This window comes from Etheostoma spectabile, chromosome 8, assembly GCF_008692095.1.
Source record: "Etheostoma spectabile isolate EspeVRDwgs_2016 chromosome 8, UIUC_Espe_1.0, whole genome shotgun sequence".
Taxonomy (NCBI): domain Eukaryota; kingdom Metazoa; phylum Chordata; class Actinopteri; order Perciformes; family Percidae; genus Etheostoma; species Etheostoma spectabile.
In genome coordinates, this window is record NC_045740.1 from 2095614 (window position 1) to 2116058 (window position 20445).

Below are 20445 nucleotides of genomic sequence, written 5' to 3' on the forward strand. Positions count from 1 at the left end.
AGACTGGATCACATCACTCCAGTTCTCACTAAGACCGAGAGACTGGATCACATCACTCCACTTCTGAAATCTTTACACTGGCTTCCTATGTCTCAAAAAATTGATTTCAAAGTACTTTTGCTAGTTTATAAATCACTTAACGGTTTAGGTCCAAAATACATTTCTGATCTGCTACTACACTATGACCCCCCCAGACCTCTCAGGTCATCTGGGACAGGTCTACTTTCTGTCCCCAGAGTCAGAACTAAACAGGGTGAAGCAGCTTTCAGTTTCTATGCTCCTCATATCTGGAACAATCTCCCAGAAACCTGCAGATCCGCTGCTACTCTCAGTTCTTTTAAATCAAGGCTGAAGACCTTTCTTTTTGATGCTGCCTTTCTTTAAATTAATGCTCATTTCTTTAAATTTCTTATGCTGCACTGTAATTTTTTTCTTGTGTTTTATGTGTCCTAATGTTTCTATTTTGTTTTTAACTGTCTATTCATGTGTTTTATCGGTTTTTAATGCTTATGATTTTTAACTGTCTGTACTTGTGTTTTATCTGTTTAATTGATTTTGTGTAAAGCACTTTGAATTGCCCTGTTGCTGAAATGTGCTATACAAATAAAGCTGCCTTGCCTTGCCTTGCCTAAACATTTGTGTATAAACGTTTAGCTTTGTGTTGTGCCACTAAGTAAGTGGAACAAATCAAAATATTAGATTTGTTTGTGTGTTAAAAACTCTATTGGCAATGTGGCATTTTTTTCTGCCTCCATGCTTCTAGTAAGCGGTGATTGCGCTAGTGGCTTACACTGTAAGTTCAGTACATTTATGGCACAGGTACTTAAATCATATAAAAACAAAGCTTGAGTGCAGAGTGACAGCTCTCCGTGAAGAAGACAAATCCAGACATATCTGAATTTCTAGTCATGGATGACATGCAGTTGCATGTCCTAAGGGAGGGAAAATTGCACTTACTGGTAATATTCCATCCTGTAATTTTGTCTACCTTCCCTAAACCACATCAATGACAGAGAATAATAAACATGGCTCTAATAGAACTATCAATCATCTTAGATCATTTGAATCCAGATCCTTGTGTTGTTGATTGTTGCACATGCAGTACAAAACAAAGACAAACTCAATTAATTATTTACAGCTGGACAAGAGACTTGAGGTTTATTTGACTGCCTAAACATCGTGATACATAGAAAAAAAACAAATGTTGCCACATGCATGAAAGTGGATCACAGTTATGTATTCAGATGCTTTGAGTCAAAGAGTCATTTCAAATGCAATAATGTCACTTTTTTTAGATTATTCCCTTACTAAGACATGGACTTAATTTCTCTTTGAAGTTATGTCCAACATATGGTCCAAAGTGCAAAATGTCTTCTGCTTGAGGCCTAATCCTGGAGCAAGTGGGTAATATTGTGTGCTGTTGTCAAAGTGTCAATCCTTGTGGGACTAAGAAACTAAAAAACCTTAAAATAAAAACTGTACCCTCTTCGGTTTCTGCTAAACTGTTCTCAAAGGCAAAGGGACAGAGAAAGGAGAGGGTGGAGTTCAAATGGGTCATATTAACACAACTGTAATAGTCCTGACATGACTCCTTTTACCAAATTAGGAACCCATGACTTGCTCATGTCTTTTTTTTATTAAGATGTAAGTTTGGTTGGCAGGGCATTTTTTCATTGTAGATTTTTTCATAAGCACAAGTCATCATTTCTATCGGATACTTACAAAGTGTACACAAGTTGTTGAATATCTCTGTCTGTCTTGTCCACGGGCTCTTGTGGTCATAGTCCCACAATTTGGAAGATCTTTGGACATTTGATTAAAAAAACATGAGCTCCACCGACTTCAGAAAGCTGTCAATCTCGCCTGCATGTTGATTCAGATTAAGGATTTCCAAAAATGTACAGCGCAAACCCACAAGGAATGCCTGGCATGAGGAGTCTGACAGATGCATGGAAACATTTACTTAAACTGTGTCCATCAAAGCCTCGGATCTGTTACTAATTAGGCCAATATGACCAGATTCCCATCTAAAGATCACTTGTCAAACACATAGCCCCAACGCAAGATGAAAGATATGGTTCTTTTAAATTCAGTTTTTTCACAAAATCTATTGAAAATAGAGTTTTATGTTTCAATGATGCTTCTTAGAGATTAGATAACACAATATCAGATGGATTCTATTGGAGGACTTCCTTCCTCATCAGAGTCAAGGTCATTTGTATCAGCTCATTTGTCCTGAATATATTGGTGTTGAGAAATCTTTGCATATGATACAACAATGAACAAACCTCACCTGCAGTGGACAGGGAAAACAAACAGGATCAACTTCCATGTAAAATATTCTTCACAATAAAAAATAGCCCAGCAGAAAGGAGAGGATAATGTTCTGCATAACAACGCTGTCAAAAAAAAGGAAATTCAAGTGTCTTGTATCCAGATAAAATCCATGTCATAATACATATATGTGTATCTGTTAGCCAAATCTGATGGCAATCTGTCCAGGTTTTCCCAGGCTATATGCAAATACCGGTCTAAACTCAGGTCCATTCCTTAGTGACCTGAAGCTGTTTGGTAACTGTCAATAACGCTAAGAAGAAAAAACACTAACTTGTGTACTGTAGAAGTTTTGTTAACAATAAGCAATAATCACGAGCTAGCTGAAAACTATCCATGAACCAACACAAAGGCATGGATGAATCACATTTATGGCCTTTGAGCAAAGTTTAGAGGCTCAGACCTCTGTATCCATAATAACCTTTTCCAGTCTAAGAGAGACTTCGGCTTCTCGCTGAAATCTGACTTTTGCACATTCTCTTAGAATCCTGGGTTTCCGAGTGTCAGAGTGAGAACAACAACAGTGCCAACTCCAATCCTGACAGACCAACATGCCACCACCCTGGCATGCAGCACAGACCCAGTCTGCTGTGTTAACAGCGGCATTGTCGGCTTGCTTTCACACCCTGAATAGACGCAGTCAAATGGCAGTGACATGTTTTGGTATTGTGCGGAGAACTGCAATAATATCCTGTTCCTGACTTTACACTTCATAATTCCATGAAAGGAGCTGGAAAGAGGGGATGGCAGTCCTCCATCTGGCAACCAATGACCAGGCCCCATTTCCCAGTGGACACACAATAAAGGACAAGTTATTAATTAGATCCATTTGTCAACATAACATCATCTCTTTTTTTAACTGTCACACTTTTTCTCTTTCTCTCTCTTTCTTTCTTCCATGACTGTTCTGGGATGACTAATAGCAAACAAACATGTCCATAATGAAGTTTGCCAACACACTCTCTCAGAAATAAAAGACACCCTTTTAGAATGGAAAGATATGTTAATAATTGGCTGAAGCAAAACAGGCTGCTGAAAGGCTAACAGGGTGATCAATCAATCAGCAACTCGGTCAATCACAGTCCTTTGCCACATTACTGTGTGACTTTTAGCTCTTTATCTGGGACTGTTTGCTCTTTTGCAAAAGAACACATTAACACACGCATGGATCAAGTTTGTATAGGTTGAGTCATACAATATTTTGGGCCTTTAAAGGAAAATTATTTCATGTAATCAATCAAGGACTCACTTAAAGGATAACTCTGCTTTATTTCAATTTGGGCCTGATTTCCATTCTTATGAGTTTCCTTTTTATTTCTTTTGATAACATTGTACTCATCAAAGTAATTGCCAAGATCGGGGAGCATAGCAACATCGCTACAACAAAGTTGAGCAAGAACCATGAGCAGTAAACAATCTGCCAAGCTGTAAACAAACTTAACAGTAATGACAGAATATTTAAACCACTAGATTTTGAGATGAAAAGAAAAGTGAACACACCCAAAATGTTGGTAATTATCCGTCATTGCACAGGAAAATTTGTGGCAAATACAATAGGTCTAAATTGACGGAGATGTGATGGATGTTTTCAAAGGACTGTTTGGGTTTCACATATTTGGCTGTTTTGTGCTCCTTCTGACTTCTTTTTAGCAATGTCACCACATACCTACATCTCAGCCGTTAACTTGGTGTACAATTGTTTTATTAATGATAGGAACGAGGGCCAGGAACTTTGAAATTTGATCCAAGTTGTAGTATATTTGAATAACTCTTTAAATCTGTATTATTTATCTTCTTCTTTCATAGAATGAGTTGCTCAATTTCATATTATCCGTAAAAAAACATTTGATTGAAAAGGGCTTTGTGGTTGCTCTCTCTGGATCACCTCTTGAAAGATATCTCATATCACAAAAAACCTTTTTACCTTTCTCCCTGCCTCATTGTTATGCAAGTTCATCAGGCGCCGTGGGGTCTTTTTAATCTCACGGGCATCCACGAAGCGGCGAGAGAACTCGATTCCATACTTGATGTCAGCCGAGCAGCCTCCCCACTTCCATCCTTCCTCCTGATTGTAATAGCCCTGCTTCTCCCGGTCGCAGCCACACTGGCTTAGGTTGCCCTGGCTGCACGCGGCAGTGATGGCGTGGGCCACCCCTGCAGCTGTGATGGCGTAGGTGAACGCTGCTTCTCGACTGCCTGAAAGTGGGAAAATAGGTCTATTAGGAATTTAGAAATACTGGGATGAATGGAGATATTAGCAATGAAGTTACACAAAACTCAGTACACAGGGCATGTTTAGCACCCACTGAAACCATTAAAGACTAACATATGTTGTATCATACAAAAATGACAAATCAGACACCCAAGTACCTTCCAGCTCATTTTGTCATAGTTTTCCAATATTGTAAAAATGTAAATCCTTACATGGGCTAATGCTTATCACGATCACCTTCTGCACAGCAGAATTAAAACACCACTCCAGTCACATTGTGAGTTGCTGATTTTGACCTTGATAAACAGCACAGCAATTCCATCGTCTTGATAAGCGACCCATTTTTCCTTCCCTTTCCTTAACAGCTTCCCCCGTGCACCTTGGTAGAAATGTGGTAACATTTCCGACCGCAAAGTCCTTTGGCCCAGCCTGCGAGAGTGCAGTGTTGGAATTCCAGTGTGGGGAGAGCTGGTCTAGGTGCTGTCCAAAGTGCTGAATTCCTCAACAGGAGCACCTTGTACTGCTGCCCACACAGCAAACAGCTGGGGTCTGCAGGTCTGTCTGACTCACTCACACTGCTCACTGACAAGAAAGGAGACACTATGGGGAGCAAGAGCCAGATGGTACCAAGACTGCACAAGATACAATCATGAGCTAACCCTAAACACAAGATATTTTAAAACTGTTCTGTGGATTTGCCTTTAGTGTTGCTGTGTGGAAATCTTGTAAATCCAATGTATGTTATTTCTGTGCTTTCATCTGATCATGGGATTATCAAATCAAAGTATTATGAGTTGAGAAAATTATTTGACTGACAAAAGTGCACAATGCCATTTTAAGACAACAAGCCAACAATAAGACACAGTTTCCACAATCACTAATACATGTTAAATACTGTATGAATGATTAAAGCTATAGTGCATAGTTTCTGCCGCCCCATGAGGAATTCTAAGTAATGACAACAAAACCATTGGCGAGTCCACATGATACAAGCCTTCCGTGACCGTGCACCGCAAAAAGTTACACACTAAAGCTTTAAGTCTTGTAGAAACAAATTTGTCCCGCAACTTTTTGATTGTTGATTAATATGTTGAGTAATCTGCCTGGATTATTGGACCAACAGTCTAAAAGCCAAACATATTCAATTTAAAATTATATAAAACTGCAAACCCTCATATACGAAAGGGTGAATGTTTGCCATTTTTCCTTGATAAATGAACTAAAAGAGTAATTAGTTATCAAAATTGTTGTTGATGGATTTTCTGTTGATCAATTAATTGTTTCAGCACTATGACGAATCACGTTTTTACCATGGAATCATGTTAACAAACAACTGTTATTTGGAATATCAATGATGGATTTAAGATGAAATGGCAGCCAAAGGACTACGGTACACTTTTAGCCAGAAGGTGGCAATAACCCTGCCATACCATTCCTTTCTCTTTCTAAATTTCCCAGAGACCTCTACTTATCTCCTAATGGCTACAGAAGGCTGGCTTAAAAGGCCTCCCCTGGTCTAAAACAGACTGAGGGCTATTACAACCTTGGTCTCTCTTCAACTGGCAGTAATCTGGAAGCGGCCGAGCAGCAGAAACAAGGCTAACCGCAGAGCAGAGAGGAATGTTTTATAAGTCTTTTGATGTATGTTGTGTAATGTCCTCAGTTGCAATTATTTGAATCACTCTAGGTGAAATGCATTTTTTTCTGCACTTCAGAGAGCCCAAAGCTCCTTGATTTATCATTTCCTCAATGGCTTTCAGAGAAACAGCCAAGAAGCTTGTCGGATCAGTTTGGCAACATTACATCAGATCTAAATAGCAACTCCAGTGTTCTGGACATTGTGACTTGATGTAGCAAAGAGCGTAGGATATAGCAAACATTCTGTGGTCAGAGCCTCCTCAGACACTGATTTATTTTTAAGTTAAGTCAAGTTAAGTAGTATTTCTTGGTTTATTATGAATATATACCAGTCAAATCTTAAATGTATTCCATTGGACTACTTGGCTGTAACATGTTCAAACATGTCAGATGTGAGAGATTTACAATATGTGCTTGAATTATTGGAGTTTAAACAAATATGCAAAACTTTCTCAGTGCAAAGGGGCGAGTGTTGAATCTGGCAAAAAACTAAATGAAGAAGTAAACTTTGTAAACATCCAGTACCTACAATAAATAAACCGTCAGATACTGCAGATGTAACCACTGTCTTCCACCAAAAACAGAAATAATATCCTAAAATGAGCAAATGGAGGAAATGTTTACATCTGCAGCAGCAAAGCACAACAATAAAGTGGAAATTATAAGGAAATAAAACACAAAAATGCCTCAACATGGCCTGTGTAATTTTGCCTGACCAAATAAACTTTTAACAATTTTTTAAAAAGTTACTAGACGGAAAATCTTTGCTTATTTTACCTGATTTAATGGGCCTAGACAGTGCGGTCAGATATAGCCAAGGCTGCTTGTGTTAGCTGGAGTCTAGCCATGGCATGCTGCTTTGCATAAAGCAGAATAGTAACATTTACATATCTGTTGGGGTTTATATTTGCCTATTGCCTACTTTTATGGAACTTTTTGCATTAGGTACTTCTAAATAAACCGCGTCTATGCAGCTGTTTTTTTATTTAATTTCCTTTTTCTTCTTCAGAGGGATTTTTTGCACCTCTTATTCTAGTCTCAGGGGCATTTTCTGAACTCTAACAGACATTTTCACCCAAAGCCACTGTTAATTTCCTATCTTGGCACGGGTGCCACAGAGCTAATACCATGGCCACAGGTTTGCCCGGTGGGGACTGACTCACAACCACTTGCTTCTTTGGTTAGCTGTGCCCCACCAGATTGTGGTAACATTCTGCTGCCCCCACCTCACACACATGCACAGATGGAGGCGCGCAACCATAATGTAAATGCATTCACACGCATACATATCCACGCAAATACTCAGTAACCGGCCACATAATAAAAATACACAACATACTCACACTACCCTTCACCCGCACACACATACACTGTTAAAATCACATTTGCACATAGACGCACAAACAGAGCGTCACTGTAATGTTTAAAACAGGATAAAGGCAGTTTCCAGAGAAAGGGTGGTTCCCTGAGCCATAGATGCATGCCCATTTCTGGACCCATTGAGTTTGCTCATGGGGAAAATGATGATGATTGGGCTTGTACTGGTTGTCACCCCCTGGTGGGTCTGGCGCTGCCAAAGCCCTCCCTGGCCATAATGAAAGCCAATTACACAAGCCATGGAACTGTGGCGATCAAGAACCTCTTTTTTTCTTTGTGCAATGAACCAAAGAAGACATCGGAAATTAGATTTTTAAAATATGTTGTCCGCTGGGTATAAATATCCATGTTTATGGAGCATTCAATCTCCCTCTTGCCTCTTCAATCAAATTATGTTTGACAATTCTATAAATCAAAAACATAAAAACTACAATCAAAGTTGTTGTCTGCATTTAATGCAGATGTGTGCTTGAAATGTAGTCAAAATGATTTAAAAGTTAGAATAAGTAAAAAGGCATGATAAGTAGAAAATTCATTCTGGTGCCCCAAAGTGACTGAAATCAAAGACACAAATGTTCTGCGTGCACTGAAGAAAACAAATATATTGATACAACCACAAGAAATAGTGCTCTGTTACCTTGTGTTGGATGCTGTGTGTGCAACGTTATGTTCCTCCGTGCCCTCAGGAAAGGAAGGCCCTGCTTTGCTTAACAGCCGTGCGGTTGATGAAATGCAGAGGAGAAAACGCACCCATAACAGCAGCAGAAAGCCCTACAGAGGCTGGCCCCAGAGTCCTGACAGCCCTCCAGGAGGAACCACCCTGGGATAGCCTTGCTAGCTGCCAGTGGAAAATTGGAGTGACCAGAAAAACCTCAATGAACTTGGAAACATCCAGGAGAGAAGAATGGGGGAATATTAAACCAGATGTCTAATGGAGTTTAGTGGCAAGTGTCTGCTACACTATCCAAGAAAGTAGGGAAGAAGAAGATCAGCCTTGCTTCACTCAGAACAGGTACAAGCGTTCATAAACAGGCATAAAATATCCTGTTACTATATCCTCTGTCAGGGACTAAATCCAGGGATGTAGTGAAAGATACTGACTCGGTGTGCCTTGGCCTTCACATTGACTGACCACACCACTTTGGACACGGGCCCCTGCTGCAGTGCCCGTCGTGTCGTTTGACCATCTGCCGAAACTGGGACACAAAAAGAAATCTCTGGATGTAGTGGCTCGCCACTAAAACGGCAATCTGTGTTTAGAGCCGGAGGCAGGCACACCGCTAGACAAATTTCACATGACACAGCACAGGAGATTTACAACCGACGACACTATGCAGGCAGTGCTGGTGTAGTGTGATGTAGTAACACTGCCGCTGACCTCAACGGGCCTCGCTTTCTTTACTGCTCACAGGCTATGGTTAGGCTGTGCTGCTGACAAGAGAAGAAAGGGAAAAGATATACTGAAGGGATTTGGACATTGGGCTGTGGAGGCCACTGCTGTAGCCAAAAACCAACCCAAGGTCAATTTGGTTGTGTGCCTATCCCACGAGACAAAGGGTTGAAATCTAAAATGGGCAACAAACAGCACCATGTTACATCTTATTCCTCACTTTCTGAACACAGTTTTCTATTTCTGTTTTCTTACTATGATAACTAAATTCACCTGCACAGAGTAGCTACTGTACATGTTCTGCTTTTTTAGCTTTTTAAAATCATGTTAGCTGTATGTTAATGTTTAGATCCTGGCACAGAAAAAAAGCTACTGACATCCAGATTTGAATTAATTGTTGCGTGCTGCAGTGCGTGCTGCAGTGAAGCATGATGTAAGAACACTGAAGATACAACTTAATTAGCCTACTGCAAAGGTGAGGAGGACCGGACATAGTAAGAGGATATGGGAAGACATTTGGCAGATAAAAAGGGCTGGAGAGAAGTAGTTTAGACTGGAAAACTGGTGGGGGTCTTGCCAAGCAACAGGACAACATCCACATGCACAAACACACACTGAAACACACACAGACCGGCAGAGCCCAGCAGTGCAGCTGAATGGCCTCTTCACACAAGCCAAGCCTGTTGGTGGAGCAGTGAAGGGGAAAGCTTTTTAAAGGCCCCCTCATCCCCGACATGCACTCACACCCTGGGGACAGAGGAGGATTGGATTGCATAAGAAATTACATCGCAACAACACAACGATACACTGAGTTTTAGAGCTATATATCCATTAAGCACAAGGACATCCTGTCACGGACAAATGGCAGTACAGCGAACAAAGGGAAAAGTGTCACCTGCTGGTGGCCAGGGGTCTTTACACTGTGGTGATGTTGACTGACAGTTGGCCTATATTACAAACAGGACAGGACACAGCAGTTGAAAATTCCCTAAAACTCGACACCACTTTTCTTCAATTACACAACTATATTTTTAAGGTGGACCAGGATATAACCAAAGTAGTTAAGATAACTGTTTGTGGAACTGCATGTAGATTTACAGAATTTTAAACTAAATACTGATAAAGGTTTCCCCCTACTCAATTCAATTCAAATTGCTTTATTGGCATGATTGTCAGAAATAGCAATATCGCCAAAGCATCAAGGATAATAATGTGAGAAGAAATATATACATACAATTCATTGAGTAAACTAAAATATATACATTTAAGATAAAAAATAAAGATAAAAACAGGAAATCAAAAACAGTATAAATCAATCAATATCAAAGACAGAAGCAAACCTCCCCCTACTCTCTCTGTCTTGCTGCACTCCCACTCTCTAAATAAAGTGAAACACTTTTAGCCGAGAAAGTCGCTGATTTTCATTTAATAAAGCAAAAACTAAACTTTATAAAGCAAGAAATATTCAAATAATTACAACATACCACCTATAACTTCTGCAAAAGACTGAACCAAATAGAAAATGAGATACTTTTAGTCCTGGGGGTTTTAACACTGATTGTATGTTTAAGTTTATATACATTAAACAAGTTATTTTTCCACACTGTACATGTACAATTAAGTTATGACACCCAAAATACTAAAAACAAGCTCTAACCGATGCTTTGCCGGCGCTGGAACTGTGTCTCAAGGGCCCCATGGAAGGGGAAGAAAGTTGGAGGAAAACCCCTTGCTTTGTATACCAATCACTGAACTGACTAATGTGCTCTCTACTACTGTTTTCCGTTCCGCTTTATGTACTGTTGCTATGAACATATGCTTCCAGCAAATTATAGACAAAGTTGTGGTCTGTGAGGTTTGCAGCTTGAGGAATTAGCACAGCCGTGTTCCTGTACAATGAAATAATATTGTTTTACCAGAACTAGGCTCCACATTCTCAATGTACTCACATCATGGAGCTGGGGAAGTGACACGCTTTGGCACACTCGCTCACTGTAGGGTCCCGAGTTTGATTCATATAATAAGGAGGTCTTTGAGCTCTAAAGCTAAAACAATTATGAGGGTATTTAACGTTGCCGGTATTAAATGCTCAGAATCTAAGTAAGCTGCCTCCCAGGCGTAGAAAATTGGGCTTACAGAAAACATCTCAAAAGCATCCTTTTTCTTCCCTGAGCTCCCTGAGGTGGAGATAAAGCTTTAAGAATGAATTCCGAGACTTGCTAAAACAGGCAAAAATCCATCTTCCTACCCTTTGATCCTAATAATGAGACCGAATCAGGACCTCACCTGCTTGGATCTGGAAATGTAGCTCTGTATGTGCTGAACACGGTAATCATCAAGTTCATTTGAGGACAGTGTTGAGGATTTTCCTCAATTTCAATCCCATTTGACTTTGTTTCATTTTCAATGGAAACAGATTTACTGAGATGTATATCAATCCCAAATCATATCATTGAAGATATCATTATCATCATCACTATAATCATCGTGTCAAATATACCGCTGATGACATGTTTCCTTTCTTATTAAAAAAGAAACTTCCAGATCTAGTATTTCCATATTCATTGATATTCATCAAACCCTCAAATAAAGCTCCGGGACTCTTAACATCCTCTCCCTCTTACTAGTGTCTCTTTGCCTCAAACCCACTAACTCTCAGTCTCTCTGAGCTCTCACCTAAGTGGGCCAGTAGCAGTGTGATTGTTGGCACATGTAAATGTCCAGTGCCGGCCCTGCGTGTAGAGAATACAGTGATCGGCCTGGGATTGTGCGGAACAAAGCGCACTGTGAGATTACAGTTGATCCTCTCGCATCCTGTTTCCCTCTGCGTCTAGCGTCACTGGCAGACACAGACAGACGCAGATCCCACCGATAACACAGCGCTGTGGGGAGGGGAGGGGCGAATGACACACACACACACACACACACACACACACAGGGGCCCGAGGGCCAGGGCCCAAAACGACCCTGGGCCACGTCAGCAGACAGACAGTGGGTGGGCAGCAGAGAGTGAGAGAGTGAGAGAGAGAGGGGTGAGGGAAAGGAGAGGGACCCCAGCTCCCGACACACCCACACAGTCTGAGACAGAGACAGAGCTGATGAATGAACAAGGGGCCTGGCGATGATAGCGTAGTTTGGTCGCGTAGGACGAGAGGCCCCACCCTAGATACAGACACATGTTGTGGGCAGGGGATGTGAGGCGAAAAATTGGGAGAAAAAGAGTGACTGATGACCTTTACCAAGCCATGATGACCACAGCCCACACACTGTAGAACAACAACACATCAGACTCCCCTATCTGATAAAAGTTAAGGGAAACATCCTACACATTGGGACACACACACACACAGACACACACACACACACACACACACACACACACTCACACATATACGACTGCTCTGTTTCTCTGGGCTCCCAAAGAAGAGGGCAGAGAGGATTACGGCTACCCACATGATGATGGGCTGAAAAATAGACCTTTTATCCAACACCGTTCCACCATAACACAATGCACGCATCATTTCCATGCTGCTATCCGCATAGCATTAAGTACTTGGATGCCTTGGAGTGAATCTGCAGTTTTGCTGGTAGCTCGGCACTACGATGCATCAGAGATATTTGATCTTTTTTTGCGATAGCTGCCTCGATATATCATCCTTGCATTATAATGAGAAATATTTTTGTATCTATACGGGATAACAGGATGGGTGAATGATTGCATAGTATTAGTCGATTACATAATATATGAGTGGATAACCACAATGTGCCTGAAGGATGTAAAACCAACAAAAACTAATCCCCAAAAGGGAACAGCCTCGGCGGTGTTGAGATGATTGATGGTACTTATGAAGAGTTCACCAGTGTCACCTTATTGTGTTCTCTGGTCTTTATTACACTAGTTCTGGTTATAACACTCACAGCCAACTCACTAAGCTCATATGTCAAACAGGGTATTGCCATAGTTTTTAAGGAAGAATTTAACTGTGAAGACTCTCTTCCTAATGAAGATAGCCTTTATAACATGAGAAGCAAAACAATCTGTTAAGTTTATATATTTATTGTTTCTTCTTTACATTTGGAATAAGCAATGTAGGTGGCTAGAGTTAAACTATACAGCTGACTTATTTGCTTCCAAGGAAATAATGTTTATGCTGTAGTTGATATTTAACTTGAATGCCTGTTTTTAAGGCGGCGTTAGTTGATTTGAAAGGAGTTTGTTGAAGAAGTTCAGCTGGTCGAAATTAATATTTCAATTTGCATTTCCTCTTACTTTGTCAGAATGAGGAAACAAAGCATGAATGGAACCACATGGTCATTTGAATAGATTTTCTCGCTCGTTCATTATTAGCCTTAGGTTGGACTGTGATGTTGTACTTGCATTCTGCGGGATATGATTTCACCACAAATGACCATCAACTGATTCCGAGAAGGGAAAGGAGCTCAGCCAATGCATTTATAATCTGCAAGTATGTTGTTGTCCTCAAACCAGAAGCTTGTAGCGCAGTCTCTGAGAGAAGAATTGCTGGATATGTGGGGGAAAAGAAAATGAATGGCAATTTTAGACCTAGAACAACGAATAAAATATGAGGAAACGAAAAATGTACTACCACTGCTACTGTAATTTAGTTTACACCTGATATTATGTATCCAATCATTGTGATTAGTTTTTGCCTATGAAAGGTCCTGTGGGACCATTGTATTCTGTTAAAACATTAGTTAAACTGGTCTGAAATGCCCAAGAACTGTCTTAAGTAAGTGTTAAGAGAAATGGAAAAATTTGATTTGACACCACAGTGATTCTTAAATAAGAGCCGAAGCCCTCCCCGATCTTTTTGAAGAGTGTGGTTTGGTATCAACTACAGTTGTATAACAAAATAAAAAACAATATGCACAGATTTTCAGTTTTTTTCCATACTAGTATTACACATGAAAACCAAAATCCTGTGCAGCGATTGTCTAAAAAAGTTTATCAACCACATCATCTTTGCACTTATCCTTCTCCACTGTGTAAACTGGGGATACAAAAATCGGCCTCAGCCCTGAGTTTTGTCTGGCTCTGTCTATCTGTAAGTGACCTTTCCCTTCCTCTGAGAAGGAGCTCTGCTAAAAGGAGTCCTGCATCTCCCACTCCCGATCAAGTACAAGCCTGTCCAAGAGTTCTTTCCACACAAGTGGTTTTCAATGAACCTGCTGACTTAAACATCCTTTATCTGACTAGACGCTGGTTTGGCCCCTGCAGCCCTGCAGTCCTGGCAGGTGGATCGCCTACTGCCTTCAGCACACTCTGAGCTCCCAAGGGGAGATGGGGGAATGAGGGAGGGACTGACTGGGAGGTGATACTATAAAGGAGCATGAGAAAATACACACATGAACTCCCCCTCTTTTCTCCAACCTCCCTTCAGCTGAAGCCTCCATATTTAATAATACTTGCATTTGTATTGCTAACTATTCAGATAGACATTTCTTATCCAGTTTTTCTGTTTTCATCCTGAGAGTTTCTCGTCATGATGTACAGCTTGGGGCTACAACTCAGTGCCTATCTGAGGTAAATAAGAGAGAGAGGGAGGGAGAGAGAGAGAGAGAGAGAGAGAGAGGTATGATATACGTCACAGAGCAAACAGACATTTCCTTGCATCTTTTCTGAAAAGCTATTTTGTTTCAAAGTAAGACTACTAAAACAATTTATTCCCTGCAATTCTACTGAAGCATGTAAATCAGGTATTCTTTAGACAACAGGTGTGAACATTTGGGCACTGCTAAATAAACAACACAGTAGTATTCCCTCTGCCGCAAACGGCTCACCTGCTCAAGTGCTGGATCTATTCTTGTGCAATGGGCCAGAGGCAGAATGATTGAACTTTTGTAATATTTCACTACTGGGACAACAAGAAACCTCTTTCAGATGAAAAGCATGAATCAGGACGGTGACAAACTGGCTAGAAAGTCAAACAGAGAGTAACCAGAGCAGGCCATTTTATGACAAGGGGGCCAGTGTTGGCCTTTGATGCTGAGTGTAGCCGTTGAAAGGTGTCCATTTTCAAGCTCTAATCGCCAACATCAAGTGCATTGCAATTTGAACAGAGCTGTAAGGTGTTCATAAGCAGGTCTTTTAAGTGAAGGGCAGCTCCATTACAGGTGGTTAACCAAAGGAATGTCTGATGGTATACAAGATAAGGCTTTTTTTCCAATGGATTTAAAACGTAACATTAAAGAAGGTCAAAAAAGTACAAATATACAGTAATAGATGAATGTATTACCAAATCCTGAATCATCACGGTTGAACAATAGAATAAGGAAAATAAGGCGTGGTCACATGATACTGTTTGTGTTTAAAAGTTGAGGTATGTGGCAAAGATCACTGGCTGGATCTAAGACTAGTCAACCTATTTTGTTAGATGTGTAACAGAAACCACATGGGGCTTTCGACGCACTTCACGCGTGGGTGAACACACTTAAATACGCATAATAAAACACCATCAACAAATCGCAGCCCTGGGATCAGTCTTGACAGAAAAATTTAAAATAGAATGATTCATCCAGAAACCAGGCCAAGGACTATGATTGGAGGATTGACCATGTTTGCCATTCATATCCTGAAATCCTGAAAAATCCTTTCCTTCTGACTCGCTGATGGATTTGTCTATAATTTCATTATTACTTCTTAATAGACTGCAACAAGCCACTCAATAACACCCATTTCTGTTAGCACAGGATAATTCATTCCACATTTTTACAGACTGAAAGTATCAACTCATGCCAACACCATAGCCGGGCACAAGAAGACGACTGCTAAATCTTTTGCAGAGGAGACAGACTCACTTAAATTGCCAGTTTCAAATATCACTGCAAATTTATGGTGTTGTTCTTCAATTTATCAATTAGAGCATAATAAGGGAGCCAACGGTCTTTGCAAAACAGAGAAACTGAAGAGGGATAGAGCTGCAACAAGAATGAGGATGCTTTCATTTTTCCATCAATCCTTCTACCCTCAAGACTCTCAAGTGCTGTACCAGTAAAGGTGCCAGAAGAAGCCATCTTCTGAACTGAATACACTTATTTTCTGTTTACAGTAGAAGAGAAATAAATATAAAATTACCAATATTGAAACTGAATCACCTCTGCTAAATGTTGATATCTCAGGTTCTGTAATGTTCTATTAATGTTGTGCCCTAATGCTCTATTAATGTGTGCTCTCTTGGAAAGCAAATGTAATACCATGGAGAAGCTCCAGAACAGAAAGACTGCCTCCAAGAGCAGGCAACACAGAGAGAATGCATTAGACTTGCGGTCGGCAGATCTTCAGTATTTGAAAAAATGCCGACATCTCCTCCCACCAGTCCAAAACTAAGACTGGATCACAGAGCGGGGGGGAAAGGTTTAGTGTTCATAATTTGGGGGATTTGAATGAAAAACTTAAATAGGAGCGGAACGGGAATAGCTTTTCCCTGTTCTTGATTATGATTATGTGGGAATTTGCAGATTCGGAGAAGGGATTGGAACATTTTGTTGAAGGGGTGTATTCCATGATTTCATATGCCATGCTAAAGAATTCCATAATACATACAGACATGGTCAGACAGCATGGTTACATCTTCAATCATGAGCAACAAACACTGGAAACTATCACATCTGAGAATGTCATGTGCGAGCTGATGGCAGTTTGACAATAAGGTGCTGAGAGAAATCGCCCACTTTTGGCAGTGGAGTTCTGCAGTAGCTGTGGCTTCTGTGGTCTCCCATGATGACCTAGTGAGACACTGCTAAACTGAATGAGCACAGTCAGATCCCAACCAACAGCATTCCTACCTACTTTAGTGGAGATCTTCATCCAACTTTTTAGTTAAACTTTGACAATTAAGTACGTCTGTGCTAACAAAATATATCATTTTTAATGTACAAAGATAAAAAGGCTTGAACATCAACTAATGGTTAAGTAGTGAAACTGTGAACGGGTGGATATCTCTAGAAATGCTAATACAGCAATAATTTGAAGGAACTGCACATAGAAAAGTCTGTATTTTACTGCAAGATGATAGTAAATCAAGAATAGGGTCACAATATGTAACCATGGTTCTCTTTCACACAGGATTCATGCTCCAAGGGGCAAAACTCACTGACTACATCCCTGCTGTGACACTAACACAAAGAAATATGGTTAATATGAGTAACTGGGCACATCAGAGGACACTGCCACTCTCAATATAACTAAACTGCTTATGTTTGTTTGACGCAAGCCTGTTTGAGTATAGATCATTGTAGTCAACTATAGTCGCCACACTTAATTTCTGGTAAGCATAGATGGTAACGATGGGTGGCACAGCTGACCCAAGGCTGGTTTTAATAGTACAAAATATTGTATCTCTCACACCCACAGTTCTCTATTAGGTGCTGTGCACATTTGTTTAATCCTCAAACTGCTCATATTAGCCCTAATGTGCTCGTAACATCAATCAAATATAATAATAACCTATAGTAATGATGGCCAAATCATAAAAAAATGAAGAACTATGTGCTTTTACAGTGATTGTCTATGTGATCAAATCAACGATCAGATCAGTAATCCATTTTTACTACTTTAAATGTGCAATATCAAACACCAAAGCTCATAATTCACTCATTATTTAACATTAACATACTTGTGCAAGTTGGAAATAAGCTCAAGAGATTTGTCATATTTCATGTCTCCAGGATGACGCAATGCCAAGTGGTAAGAGGATCTTTTAAATTCAGGTTAAGTCAATTTGATGCAACTTTATTTTCTGTGCAACTAATGCTCCATTCACTGAGAGAATGTATTGTTCATCCCGGAACTGCTGACTTTCATTTTTTACCACAGTTTATCAAAAACACATTTCTTAAACAATAATATTTGTGTGAATGGGTTTGTGTTCTTGTTTCAAACTGTCACTCGCCAGTGCAGTTATTGACAGAACAGATTCATTTATAATGTAAAACATGTACTTAAACTTTGTTTTTTACAGTTACTGATGCTTTTACCACTTGAAGCTCTTTAGCACTATAGTGTTAACTTCTAGAATCATGAACTCACATCCAGATCTCAAAACCAGAGCACAAGCCTCTGTTTAGATAGTTTACCGACTCGACGGACACAGTGCTGCTGTGTGCGACGCTGTACAGCCATGGGTTCCGGATGATATGCCAATAGTGTCAAGAGGCACACACAATTCAACATTTTCTCCCTCTTGCCCCCATGTAGTAGAAAGAGAGAGGATGAACAAGGCTTTCCTGCCTCCCTGTTACAGGCTTTTCCAAACAAAGCGACAGAGTGAGATAACATGGTGCCAATGACACAGGCAAGATCATAGAATATTACAGTTTGTAGTCCAAAATTGTATTTCAAAAAGTTTAGGTTCCAATGCCAAATGTGTTCTTTCTATTTATCATATAAACATTAAAAAAAACTTTCACAAGAACCCGTATATTATAGATTTTAAATAGCTTTTTACTGTATATAGCCTATGTATGTGATTAAATACGACAAGAGAGAGGCACATTTGTGGTGATTATCATGACGATCAAAAATAACCCAAAAAAGCAGATTATTTTCTAACTTTGTAACTCTGTCATGGGATCCCTGAGCAAAATCTAGTTCCATATTGGTCTAAAAGAAGACGTCATTGTTGGAATACTTTATTGAGAAGGCCACCAAGTCCCATCATTATTGGACAATCATGGCAGGCCCAGTAGTCATCGCTCACTGACCAGAACGGACACCAACAGTCATGTGCTCAGTGAGGGCACATGACGCAGTTATTTGTGCAGATATACTATGGAAACCAAACAAAGACGATCATAAAATTCAGACGACGCCACTATGGGATGTAGATGTCGCATCACTGATGAAAAGTGAAAGAGCACTCAGGGGGTTGAAGGGCCTCAACCTTACTGAGCACATACTGTACATGTAACTTTGCATATGCATCAAATACACAAAGATGAGTGACAATGCTTACTTGTCCCCATTGGAGAACAAGGACTATGTGAATAATTGCTAAATGTATAGTAGATTTTTGTAGATTTAGATTTTTATCCAATGAAGTGCTTTAGGTAAACAGTATAATATGTAAACACAAACACAAACATTAGTCCTACAAAAATGCAGAGTAGATTCTTCTGATGGACCAGTTTGTTATATAATTGCTAAATCTCTATTCCCTTTAAAAGGGCATACAAGAACAGACCAAAAGGAGGAGGAAAGGGGATGTTGAGTGTTGAGGAGAAGAACATGAACTCCATTACAAAAGAAAGTGCCACATTCACAACAAAGAAAAAATGCTTTTGGAGAGGGAGCTGGAGCTAATTTAGCTACTCCTTAAGAGGAGTGATTGTTAACAGAGCCACTGGATTAAATGCACAACCCAACCGCAACGTAATGGCAACAAAGCATCTTCTAAATGAAAGGAAATATATAAAAGTCCCTGTAAAACAAAAACAATGCAAAAGAGATTTGCGGAGAGCCAAGTCTCTTAAACAAAAGGATTGTAAATGTAAATGTTTGTCTGCTTAAGGTCTTTTTTTGCAAGTATATACACAGCCAGGCCTGGACACAACCAATTTAGCCCAATTAACAACAGATGTGTCCATCTATTTTGGTTCAACAAGCATTTTCTGCAATAACACCATCAGTTGACTCCTCATTTGCGATATCATTTTTCAACCATACGTTTTCCCCATTAGGGATCCAGTGCCTTTCGGTAGCTTTTCCATAACTTTGGCATAGCTAGTAATGGTCGGCATGCTGCTAACCAACAGTCTCATTGCAGAAGCTACATCAACAGAAACCAGAGCGTGCTGGAGAAATATAACATTGTCAATTGAAAAGAAGACAACTAAGATGGGCTGGAATAAGCAGTATATGAAGTCCCTTTGAGCAACGCCAATGTGAATGGTTATACAATAGCGAGTCAAAGAGACTGTGTGTTCCTGGTTTGAGTTTTGACTGTGTGATGTGTGCAGCTTGGGTTTGGCTTGCGAAGAGCCATATTTCATATGGGGCTCAGAGGGTAGGGAGCTGGTACTACATTTTTGATACTCCTCTTGTGCCGTTTCTCAAAACTGAGACAATAGGATGGCTTGAAACACACATTATGTAACTTCTGTTCCCTCATCAAGAGGAAAGACACTGGTGCTATCATTGTGGGCTTCATTATCATTATCAAATAACAGTCTGTGACCACAGGCATCTTAAAAAAGTAATCTTTCCTCTGCTTTACATACAACATCCAAGTTGTAATTCAATTTTGTAATTTGTTTATTAGTGTTTATTAATTTAATAGCCCACTGTAACAAAGCACGCACACACACACTTGTGAAAATCTATCGCTGTTAAATTGCCTTACTCTCAAGTAATTAACTTATCCATACACGCCATTTCAAACCTTAACCCCATGAACCTTGATATTCCCCTGAAATGACACCTTAAGCTCTTCCAGAATTACAAAAACATGATTCATATTGTAAAACAATGTCTCAT

General features: G+C 40.0%; 1 protein-coding gene across 2 annotated transcripts in view; it reads right to left on the minus strand.

Moving 5' to 3' along the window:
• The window catches only part of wnt7bb (wingless-type MMTV integration site family, member 7Bb), a 31215-nt gene that overhangs the window by 2222 nt on the left and 8548 nt on the right, over positions 1–20445 (minus strand). For both annotated transcript variants that reach the window (XM_032523949.1, XM_032523948.1), the window contains exon 3: positions 4259–4530. In XM_032523949.1, coding sequence (XP_032379840.1) covers positions 4259–4530 — 272 coding nt within the window. The remainder of the gene's footprint in view (positions 1–4258; positions 4531–20445) is intronic.